Source organism: Neodiprion pinetum, chromosome 4 (genome assembly GCF_021155775.2).
Source record: "Neodiprion pinetum isolate iyNeoPine1 chromosome 4, iyNeoPine1.2, whole genome shotgun sequence".
NCBI classification, from domain to species: domain Eukaryota; kingdom Metazoa; phylum Arthropoda; class Insecta; order Hymenoptera; family Diprionidae; genus Neodiprion; species Neodiprion pinetum.
In genome coordinates, this window is record NC_060235.2 from 9,550,536 (window position 1) to 9,563,247 (window position 12,712).

The window sequence follows — 12,712 nt, forward strand, 5'->3', positions numbered from 1 at the left end:
TTCATATTTATGCGGTCATCAACAGGCCGTTCGAGGATGGATGAATTTGTTTTTTCCTGGGCTCAAGCGTACTGCACGGGTCCGTGCTTGGCTCGTTATTATTTTCTATCTTTTTAAACGATCTTCCACTATTCCGATAGTATATTCAGAGAGAGCATCCCAAAAAATGGTTGTATACCAATTTTTATGGTAATTGGTAGCAAATTGAGATAGTTATTCAACTTCGTACATAGACCTATCATACAATACCAGTTAACCGGTTCAACCGCGCTGATTTCCTGTAATCTTGAGATGAACGCTAATGCCGTTAATATATGGGTTTTCAAGACTGCACGTGGCTGGCAGATGAGAACTACGTCGGAGCCATACCAGTTTCACCCGGTTGTAACCGATGTAGGAAAGTCTAGTCGGGCCCTTTGAAGTGATGACGCTCATCTCGACATGTTACTATGGGTGCGTAGTCTCGCACATGTCGCTATTACGGTAGGCAATTATGATGTATCTAATTTACGTTACTTATTTTGGTACAAGTATACCATTACCAGTAACGGGTCAAGTGGATCATAGAAATACACGGCATCCCATCAGACGACTTACAATTAAAGCCACCCTAGTGTGGCGCACTGGTTTTGCTTAAACCTAGCATGCCATGTAGTCAAAGATATTCGGCGTATTGAGAACTGGTATTGAGAACAGACCATTAAATTCAGACAGAAGTAGAACACACTATAGTTGTAATGATTGAAAAAATGCATCAATTCGTGGTATTTGATAGACTCCGGTTGAAGGTGCTAAGGTAAATGAATTATACTTGACATGGTGTGGTTTTAAACCTTAAAACTGAACTATTAGCGGTATAAAAAAGTAAGTCGAATATTTTTTTTTCTCTTCGAGTATGCTAATTTTTCAGGTAATCTGCGAGTCACTGTAAAGTAGCTTTACTTGTTAATCCTTGTCAAGGAGATCCTGCGAGCTCCAGAAAAACGGAAATGAGTACAGGACTTACACGCTAAACCAGACGGTACTCTAGTGTCGCTATGTAACGAACGAGGATTTCGACCATCAAACGATCTCCAAGCCGTGCCTGCTGACCCGCAATAATGATATCGGTCATCCACGGTAGACGTGATTTGGCTTTTCAGCCGTACCACTTTAACAATAGCTAATTAAACTAATTGCAGTAGAACCTTAATTATCCGAGCTAATATGAAGCCAATTCAGATCGAATCATCGAGAACCTCGGATAATATAAACCAAACAAGTTGAAATACATTTTTCAGTTGGAACAGATAATGACGCACTGGTATGCTTAAGACAATCTCGGATACCGACTAAGGAATTCGTACACGTAGACAGTTTATGAGCGTGAAAATACTCAAGTAACTCCGCGGCTTTCAGTGAAGATTTCTGACACTTCTGAATCATAAACATATGGAGACGGATTCTGAAATAGGTTGTTTTTTTCTAGTCGATTACGTTGGTAACGGAGTTAGTCCACAGCGCCACCGCCATCGCGCAAGCCGGCTGCGAACCAGGCTCAATCTATGTAAGCACAATAGAACCCAACAATACAAAACTGAAATGGGTTTGCGGCTGGCCAGCGGTGGCTCTGCGGGCTGACTCCATTGACTATCTTATCGGTTAAAGAGAAATTATCTGTTTCAGAATCCGTGACGACATGAGTACAAAAGGTAAAAAATAAATTATCTATGTAAATTATCATGCAATAGGTCAGTTTCATGAAAATGTGGCAGTGTTTGTCACAGAAAATAATACCATAAGCATAATATCTTGAGACCCAATTTTGGTAATGTAATCAGAATTCTGTTTTACCATATACAGTGATTCAAGTTTATGTGTCACCAAATTGCTATTTGAAAAGAATAGGGAACCTACCTTTGCATGGGCAGAATCCTTTGCAGCCAATGTGAATAGAAGTATGATGAATGCAGTTATGATACTCTAATCGACATGGTGAACTGTACGTTCTATTATCTGATCCACACAGAAATGTGGGTTTTATTACAGGACATTCTCGGCATCTGAAAACAAAGAAATCTTTATTTTAGCATAAATTCTAAAATATTCAGATCGATGGAAAATAATATGACAAATCTCGAGTGATTATTATATTATATATATTATTATATTATATATATATTCTCGAAATTACAGTTACGAAGAGACGGACACTATCATAACAATATAAATGGTTTGACATGAAGATTCATGCATGAGTTTAAATATTCGGAATGAAGATCCGATACAGTCGACACCAAATTCAAAGGTAGACTGTTTTTTTGTCAAAATGCGTACAACCAGATTTTCTGCTAGTCAAATATGATAAAAAAATGTTTCCGATCGTTCGTTTTTACATGCGCGTTCTTCTCTTTGAAGTCTGAAAATGGAAGTTCAGTATTACTGACGGAAGTGTCACTTACGTAGGGCTTAGGAGCGCGATTCTGCATGCAATTCAGAACAGATAGGCCCCAAAAACAAGCGTGTTTTACCCTGAAATGAAGAAACGGCATGCTTTCTACGAAACTGTGATTATTGGCAATTGTCAATCACGAATTATGATAATCAGAGTTTTAGGGCGGTTGATAACGTTTGCGGCAAGGTGATATCGCGTTGGCATTGTTAACAATCGACAATTGTCACAATTTCGTAGAAAGTATGCCGTTTCTTCACCTCAGCGTAAAACATACATTTTTTTAGGGTCTATCTGTTTGGAATTACATGTATAACCATGCTCTTATGCTCTTTATTGGATGAAACGGGTTTAGGTTCAGATTTTAATCGACATAAGTGACACGCCCACATTTTACGATTCACACAATGTAAAGTTTCGTCGACTTCGATTCATTTTATACTATTATCGAAAACTAATCATCAACAAAGATCCAAGACTGCTGGGAAAAACAATGTAAATGCGTCATTTCAAAGATATGTGAAAAAAATTTCACGGCCGATAGTTTCAACCAGGGCACCTTCTCAAGTAGCCGAGCAGACTGGTATTCGGTCACAATTTTTGTCGAATAATGTAAATTTTGTGGAATAATGTAAATGCCACAAGCTTTATCAATTTCTGCAAAATTAGCCAACTCAGACTGCTTATATACGTAACGGGTATGGTTGTTGATTGACTCTTAAAAAGGGCGTGATGCTGGGTTTCTCGTACAGAAATAGTATATTTCGATACATGAGGCCTAACGAGCGTTTTGCGCACTATTTTTCTTTATGAATGTAATGCACAATCCGAGATCTGTGGAATTCATTCGTAAATTACTCGCAACGGCTGATCTAACCTCTACAACTCGGTATACTCGCAATGACAGCAGTCCGCAAACCAAACCGCTTGTGAACGCTAGATGGCACTAGTAATGACAGCAGTGCGCAAAGTACTTTGCACACCAGTGGTAACATTTTGCTTACTAGTGAATTTATTTTGCGCACTGGTTAAAGGATGTTGCGCACCGTCTTCGCGCACAGTGCGGCAATCGGCCATTTTGGACGTCTGTAAACGGTGGGCAAACGAGGATTTTGCATGCATGAGTAAATAAAAAGATTTTCCTAAACACGGCTTTTCAATGCTTCAACTCAACAAAAAGAAGACCGGCGGGTCAAAACTTAGGCATGATCACTCACTTGGACTCATCTTGATCTTCGTCATCAGCATCATCTTCCGCATCGTAAAACACGTCGTCTTTTTCCAAGTCATCGGCAGTCTCAGCTCGGTCTTTCTGTTCTTGAACAGCACGCGATTTGGATATAACAATGTCTCTGCAAGTTGAAACATAATATCGATGGTCATAACAAGTTGTTGAGAATTTAGTCTTATTTAACATAAAATTATAAAATGTATAGCATTCAAGATAAATCTAGAGATATTTAGTCCCAAACTGAACGGAACACATCGCCGTATAACACGTGATGGTCATTTCATGAAGAATAAAAATATGGTTGGATTTACCTTCGTATTTTCATCAAGAGTTTTGAGTACAGTAAGAATTAAAGAGAAGAATGCTCGCAGATTTGATATTACTAAATGCTCAGTAATACCTCAAAGATGCTCGCTATATTTTGATGTCCCCACACGTAATTTTTATTTTCTTGGCATATTTCATTTTGAAATGAGCTACCGGTCTACCGTAACCGTGATACTCTGGCGATAGTCTTACAAGCTCGGCTAAGCTCGGCGAGGAACGAGACTGAAGTTAGTAACGTTAATATATCGAAACGTTGTAACAAAAATCACTATTTTGCACCTTTAGAATACCCGAAAAAGTTGAATTTAAAAAATCTGAGTTTATAGATACTGTATTAACAGTTGACTAAATTTCAAATAATGCGAAAGTTGCAAAAATAACTACTTCTTCCAAACATGCATTGCGACAATAAGATTACAAACTTCAGCCTCATATGGAGGGGGGCACTGACATGTGCACAAGGCATGGAGCATTATTTGAGGAAGAGTTTTTGACCTCGATATGGAAAAAATGCTTGGATATGGAGGTCAAACCAAAAAACATGTTGTATCAGTCGAAGTTTTGGCTCTGGATGTGGGTACTTCTTACGACGACTAATTTTTCTAATATAAGCTATAGTTATACTGTATAATAAAACACATTGATTCGGTAAATCTTGAATTACGTATTTGGATTCAAAACATTATTTTTAATGTTTTTCAAAAGGAAAATTCATCCCGAAGAAAGAAGATGATAGTTTGTTCTGTGACACCATTGGAGAAAATTATTAAAAAATTCGTCAACTTCGAGGGCTCAAAACTATATGAATGCATAAAAAAAAATTACCTTTCGTAGTCATAATCAGATTCCTTGACCTCAAAAATACTTAGAACACATGCTTTCAAAAGTAACTATTCACCTAAGACGCTAAAAACATTATATTACTTTATGATGCCATTCCGTGATTTTTGGCAGTTCGGCTCAGGCGCGCTTGACGCCGCTATGACGCCTTGACAATTAAGTGGTTAGCCTTCAAGGATTCTTTCCACTATGTCGGTATGTGAGTAGCAAAAGATACTTACCCGGACTTTTGCAATTCTTTCCTGGAGACACAAACTGCCGTGAAAGTGTCCTCGAGCAAGCAGAGTTCCTTCTTCTTGCAATTCAGCGGACGGCAAAGATCACCTGCAATAAAGAATGAATAGTACTCAAACGAAAAAAAATTTAACAAGGCATGCTACGTAATTTTCTTTCTACTCAGAGGAAATGGCCAAATTGCACAGCCGGTTAAGTAACCGACTGTGGATGTAACAATTTAGTACAACTAATTGCGAATTTTCCATTTCGTCACTAATTCTATATTTTTCATGTTAATTTCTTATTTTTGCAAAAAAGTTATGAATTTGGGAGTCAGGAATTTTATTCCAATACTTTTTACAGGTAGTGGTATTATTGCTAGAATTTATTTCAATGTACACTGACATTTTTGTGGATTCTAAGCTGCAAAGTGAATTTTTGTTAGTAAGTTCCAGTTTAATGTACTTCGCGCAAGGTTTTTGCACCAGAGGTGCTTTTACGGTATTTCAATACTTTTTGTATTGTACATTGACAACTTTGGCATACGGAGAAGTGTTTTTGAATAAAATCAAGGTTATCCTAAGATGATTTTATCGCAAAATCTGATTTGTTCGAAGGCATTATAGATTTTCAAACTAAGGTTAACCTTTACATATAACAATAAATTTCGGCTTTGCAAGACTATTAGCTATACGTCTAGCTTTATTAAGAACTCCGCAGTTCATTAAACCAATTTGAACTAGTCTAAAATTACAACTAATTCTTATATGCTTACTGAGTTATGACTATGAATCACAAGAAAATTAATTTCATTCATTATATTTCTTCAGCACGGAAGAAAAAGGCCTGGCCGGTGAGGGTGTAAACAGCACTAGTTAAATTGAATGAAGTAATGATATTCAGTTGGCGGTACGAATCGTCCTTTTTTTCTGAACTTAAGTACATACACACACTGCCTTCGAGGTTCAAGTGGAACTCACTCCTACGCTTGAGCTTCACCATCAGCCACAGCAGATGGGGATTAGCAGACTTTGTTTTGGTCTCCAACTGTCGACTGACCGTTCCCGTTCTTGTCTCAGCTTAAGGCTATGGCGGTAAAATCCCGCCCGCTTCGTTATTGAACGATAAACGCCCGCATTCCGCTCTTGGCCGTGGCCACTGCCATCCGGTTCTGGTCACCGTATCTGAGCTTTTCGGAATGATTGCTCGGGTTGGGTGGTCTTTTTTCCGTCGGATACAGGAAGCAGGTATATCTTGACGATGGGTCTGCCGTACGTCCCGAAGGCTAAGCAGACGTTCGCGGTACGGACCAGGCCGCCAGGTCCTGGGTGGACTTCAAGTACTCTTCCTAGAGGCCACCATCCTCGCTGAAGCAACGCTGGATCGATAATTGGAATCCAATCGTCCTTCTTCAAGTTGGGTCCACTTTCTCCGTTGCTGTAGCATGTTTAAGTACTTCCATGCCCATCGCATCCAGAACTGGTCGCACATAGCTTGAATAAGTTGCCAGTACCGGAAGTAGTTGATCCGTTTCTCGGGGTCTACTGCCCCTTGAATTAATGACAGGGTGGAGCTGATCAGTAGACGGCTGGTGGTCAAGACTTGTAGGTCGTCCAGTTCACCAGAAAGCGACACCAGGGAGCGTGAATTCTGAGTTCTTCGTAGGTAAGATATTGCTTGCCGATGACCCGCTCCATGTTTGTCTTGGCAGATTTGACTGCCTCTTCCCACAGGCCGCCAAAATGAGGGGCTTCTAGGAGGATGACTTTCCACGTGATTCCATCGTTCACTAGAGTTACCGCAACCTGATCCCATTTCACCTCTGCTTGCCGAAGCATTGCTCGCAGCTCGTTGTTCACGCTATGGACGGTGATCACATTGTTGCTTCAGATTTTCCGGGGTACACCTCAACGTCTGACAAATCGTCTTACTGTCGTTAGAAAAGTGGTCGTCATGAGATCGCCAACCACCTCCATGTGCAACAGCCTTGGTGCATAGACAGACGAAGATCGCCAGGTATTCTTTGATGGCTCGGTGTTCCTTCCCCTTGGCGGTCTTTACGTTAAATGGACCTGTTTAGTTGAGACCTGTCCCAGAAAGTGGTTGGGTTTATTACTCTCTTGGCAGGAAGATTTCCCATCATCTGGTGAGATGTTCGGGTTTCGACTTCAATACACCGGAATATGCAGGTTCTGACATGGTGCTTTGCTTGGGACTTTCCCCCAGTGATCCACGTCTTGCGGAGCGCACAGACGTATGTTAGTGACGCACCCCCATGCAGGATGGTTCGATGAACTCAGTTGATGATCAGGTGTAACAGGTAACAGTGTCCGAGCAGGATGATTGGATGTTTCTCAGCGTAAGGAAGACGTGTGTTCTGTAGCCGCCCTTCAACTCTGAGGATCCCAGACGCATATTATAAAGGCACTTAAGCTGGCAAATTTGTTGTTGCCCGGAAGTTGCCAGCTCTTTGAAATTAGAATGCTCTCGATTCAAGTGTTGCCCTTGCGCCATCCTGACACACGGTAGGTATGCTGTTTAGAGTTCAGCAGGGGGTGTCAGTTATTGGCAGAGTCCACGATTATGCCTAATAGGACCTGTGGTATAGTCGAAGGCATCGTGCTATCGCTCGCTGAAAGAGCGTGAGTGAGGAGGATTGCCCTATTATGACCTCAATGTTGATCCGATGGTAAGATGTTTCGTCCTCCCTTATGTTGCTGTGCGAGACCATCTGCTCCTTCATCGGGGCTGGTCGGTGATGGGGCAGCAACTCGGATCCTTGAACAACCATGAATGATCACGCCACCAAGATGAGGCCGCTTTTAAGGTTGTGAGTTCTGTTCCACGTGAAGCAATCATCAGCGGGGTTCTCCTGAGTTGGCGCTTGATCGCGCTGTGATTTTGGCAGGGTCCCTTGAATCTCAGAGACTCTGTTCGTCACAAACACGTCCCAACGCGATGGGTCAGAATCAGTCTACGCGAGAACGATCCTCAAGTCTATCCAAGCGTGCACCTTGACGCGGGCACAGTCGAGGTCAGTCTTCACTCTTTTCAGCATGCGGGTGAGAAGTGCTGCTGCGCACAATTCCAATTTTGGTATAGTGATGGTTTTTACTGGCGAGGCACGGGTGTTTGCAGTCAGCAAGTGGCATTGCCCTACCATGCCTGTTGACGCGAATCTCATGTAGATCATTGCAGCGTATGCGTCCTTGCTGGCGTTCGCGAATCTGTGATTCTCAAATTCGCTGAATGGAAGTGTTCAGTCATCACGGAATCTGATGACCGTGACAGCTGGCAGACCGTCTCTGAAGGCGGACCACCTGCGCATTATGGCAGGCGGCAGCGGATCATCCCAATCGAGTCTGTCCCTTCAGATATCCTGCATCAAGATCTTTGCTGTGATCGTAACTGAACTCAGCCATCCGACTGGGTTGAACAAACGAGCAATCGTAGCGAAGACATGCCGCTTAGCAGGGTGAAGAGCTTCTCTATCGATTGAGACCTCGAATTGAAACTTGCCTGTGGCTGGATCCCACGTCACTCCTAGAGTCAGAACTGGATGACTGTCCTGGAATTAATGCCATTGACGGTGCAGCGGGTCCTGCTTCGGTAAATTTTCAAGCAACAAGTTCACGTTTATAACTTAATTACGAAGATGAAAGTCTCCTGCTTGAAGCATGCGAATTAGTTCGTCTCGCTTTTTCCTTGCTACGCCCAGGTTGTCGGCTCCGGAAAGAATGTTATCCACGTATTCTTCCTGGTTGAGGATTCAAGCCACAACTAGGACGCACTCTCCTTTATCGACAGCCAGCTGGCGCAGCGTTGTAAGTATTAGATATGGAGCGCATGACATCCCGTAGGTCACGGTCTGGACTTGACAGTGGACAAGTTGCTCAGTCTGCGGCTCTCTCCATATAATACGTTGCAGATCGACATCCCTCTGATCGACTAGAATTTGTCGGTAGATCATTTGAAAGTCTGCGGAGAAGACGATTTGGTAGAATCGCCACCTCATAATAAACGTTAAGAGATCATTTAGCTGAGCTGGCTCGCTATGAAGCACCTCGTTGAGTGAAGCCCCAGCGGGTGACTTTCGCGAAGAGTTGAAGTCAACATGCAACTTGCTTCCCTTATCTGTGCTCTGCCAGATCCAATGATGGGGAATGTAGCAGATAGCCCTAGTCGATATCGGGGAACGCTCGTCAAGGCTCGGGATCCTTTACATGTGGCCCATTCGTTCGTACTCTTCCATAAAGTGCTCGTACTCTCGTCTCAGATTGTCGACCCGTAGCATGCAACCTTCGATGTGTCACATCGATTGCTCAGCAGTTCGCACTGTTCTCTCAGGAGCCTTAGACTTTCTAGTGTCTGGATGAGGCATCGCACCACGTATCTTTCCGAGCTATCCCGCCAGTGACTTTTAGTGTATAACTGCTCACAGTCTCGTTGGTTAGACAAGACAACTGTGGGGTGACCCAGAATTATGGTGTTGCACGGCTGACGACTTGCCGCAGCAGAAGTGCTGCTGCAGTATATTTCTCCGACTTGAAGGTTTGCTTGTCGAATGAGCCTGACGACGAACCATCCTAAGGCCGGTTTCTGAGCGACGGGGTTGCCTAGTGGCCACTTCCGAACGCCGTCAAGGCTTAGATCCTCGTAGATGCCTACCTCCAGTAGAAGATCAATCCTCCTTGGTGGCCCGAATTGTGGATTGGCGCTGCTCAGTCCTTGTAGGGGATCCCATTTGTTTCCTCATGAACGGGTCAGTGTCAGCAGGCTGAGCTGTCGTAGCACGTAAATAGATATGCTAATTTCATGTGACCGGTTCTCAATGGTGACCAGACTTAGGATCGTTTGTTTCCTGGCGGTTCCAGTTGAATGTCATACGAAGCTGCTAACCATTACGTTGGCCATGGTTGTAGTCACCCCAGCTTCTGGACCGATCTGAGAGTCATGAAACTCGCCTCAAATGCAGCGTCCAATAAGGCTCGAGTAGTGAATCGCGGTCTGCTAAACGCCATTGATGTCATCACCGAGGAAGCAGTGTTGTCATTTAGATGAATGAGGAGCATCAGACTTCGATGTTATCGCGTTGTGTCTGACTCGGAGTGTCTCCGCCCCTCATCTCTTTTCAGTCCGTTGGTAGAGCGATTCTTTCCTTCCTTCACTTTGTGAACGAAAGTGTGATGGTGGAGAGAGCACTTTCAGTGACTGTGTTCGGAAATGCACTGGCTTCTAAAATGCCCTGTTCTGAAGTAGTTGAAGTATAGACCTAGCCTCTTGGCACGCGCTCGTCTCTCCTTTAGATGCAGCTTCGTCATTTGAAGCAAAAGAAATAGGCAACGTAATGCCTGCCCTAGCAGGCTGGACATCATGAGTCGTGGACCGGGGTGGTCAACTCCTTAGTTCTCCTCCGTGGCTACGTTGATGAGTCTCGAGGATGTGAGCGCTTGGACGATATTCCTGCTGATCTTGGCGGGGGTTCGATTGCCTGAAGGGCTCTCACGTGTCCTTCTATGAAGGCGGTGAGCTGGGCATAGAATGGTACGGCGTCATCATCGCCCAAGCTATTTTTCCAATCCCACAGTATCATAAGATCCATAGCCTTGGTCGTGAAGAAGAGAAGCCAATCGTCCCAACAATCTGCTGATCGACCCAGCGTCAATAGAACTTCCTTACGTTTCACTACTCGATCCCACAAGGCTTGCAGCTCAGTTGAATTTTCGTTCCTTATGGGTGGTATTGACGTGATTGAGTTCTTATCATAGACTTAAGTACACACACACGCACTACTAACGAACTGGCAGCGTGATAATGTATCCGTCTGCCTTCGGAGTTCAACCGGAACTAACTCCTACGTTCGAGCTTCAGCCATTAGCCACAGCAGATGGGGATTAGCAGACTTTGTTTTGGTGTCGAACTGTCGATTTACTGTTCGCGTTCTCGTCTCAACTTAAGGCTGCGGTAGCAACAAAATATAATAAAACGAATTGAATCAGTGTCCGCAAAATTTGATTAGCACTGTGACTAGTCAGTTACATTATGTATATTGTATCGTAACAGTAATTTTGTTTAAATAAATAAATTTGTGCTTAACTTCGTGTTGCTGACTTTGCTTGTTCGAAGCCTTATGTGCTTCGTCCTCCGGAAGATGATTTACAATTAGCACGACACACACTGGGTCAGGAGACCCGATTCCGTGGACAAAAATTTAATTTTTAAACTTTGAATTTTGCAAAAGAATATTAGCTCATTGTAATGAGTGATCAGTGAAAATGGCCGAGTCGAAAATATGAAATTGATAGGACTTGGCAGCCAAATGGAATATATAATGCTCATGATAACAATAACAACTGGAAGTAGGAATTAAGCATACGTGAAATAATCAACTTATAACTTAGGGCGAAATTATAATACAACGTAATATTTTTCCAAATGCATTCCACCGATTTGATGTTCCAAGCCGCGGGTCATGATATGCAAGCGTAGTGAGTGATGGGTAAGGTTGGAGCGCGAACCGCATGAATCTTTTTAAACCACATACTAAATGCATTTTTTATCGCAGTTCCCAATCTATTTGTAAAATTCATATAAAATGTCATGCTATGATTCGAACGACTAACTACAGCATTCTCTTAACATTCGGATAAACGTACAGTAGCGCTCAAAAGTATTTGGATAATATAAAATTCGTTATTACTTTTATTAATCGTTTTTCCTATTTTTCTTTATTTTAACTTTATTTTCGAGTAATCGATAATTAATTTTTACCAATTATGTAGAATATCGAATTTGTTTCAACAAATAATATTATTAATTTTTGTAGTTTATTCTTGCATGTAATTAACTCAATTACTATCTTTGTCGAAATACTTTTGAGCGCTACTGTATTTGTTGAATCGTCTTTATTTTTATTTTTAAATGTTGATGAATAACTGTACTTTTCCGCTAATCTGATAGGGATGTACAAATAGAAACCTATCTGAATCATTTTCACTTGAACTTTAAGATAGCACGGTTAAAATTGCACGAGCATCAAGGATCCTCGTTTTACTTACTGTTCGGATCGTGTATCCAGCGCTTCCTATCGCCCACTTTGATGGTGCGTGTGTCTTCCTGAAATAAATTGAAAATACAATCATTAGGAATATGCGAGCAGGTTAACTCTGAGGAAGCATAGTCCTCAAGCTAAATGACTTATTCGATACATATCAAGGGCTAGAGGCCAGTAGGGGGCATCCAACGGTTTTTTGATCAAAGATGACTTTGCTACCAAAAGGTTACATCTGCAATTTTAATGTTGGAGTTCAAAAGGATAATAACTTGAAAGCATTCTGCCAGTAGAACGTAAATTACAGTGTTGTTTGCCACGGTGCTGCTATAACGGCGTGGGTTGAATTATTTGAAAACTGATGTTACACTGTTCTTGCAGTAAATGTTGTCCGTTTTTTCTATTTTACAGTTTCACTTAAACAGAAGGGCACGTAATATCAATTTCTAAATCGAAACGCCTATGCCCATATCGCAGCAAATATTTGGAACTTTCTTCGTTTTTACAATTTTCATACTTCGTCCAAAAAGTCGTAACAGCATTTTTTAACCTTTGTGGGTTCCTCCTTTCCAGTAAGTATTGACGATTTTCATCATTTTCAGAATTGCATTTCGGA

General features: G+C 42.1%; 1 protein-coding gene across 2 annotated transcripts in view; it reads right to left on the minus strand.

Moving 5' to 3' along the window:
• Positions 1-12,712, minus strand: part of Cow (Proteoglycan Cow) — a 110,023-nt gene that overhangs the window by 17,869 nt on the left and 79,442 nt on the right. For both annotated transcript variants that reach the window (XR_006882851.2, XM_046623473.1), the window contains exons 2-5: positions 12,104-12,161; positions 5,051-5,153; positions 3,649-3,783; positions 1,897-2,042 (exon numbers count right to left, since the gene is read on the minus strand). Coding sequence is in view for 1 of the 2 variants with exons in the window: in XM_046623473.1 (XP_046479429.1) it covers positions 1,897-2,042; positions 3,649-3,783; positions 5,051-5,153; positions 12,104-12,161 (442 nt within the window). In the remaining variant the exon portion in view is untranslated. The remainder of the gene's footprint in view (positions 1-1,896; positions 2,043-3,648; positions 3,784-5,050; positions 5,154-12,103; positions 12,162-12,712) is intronic.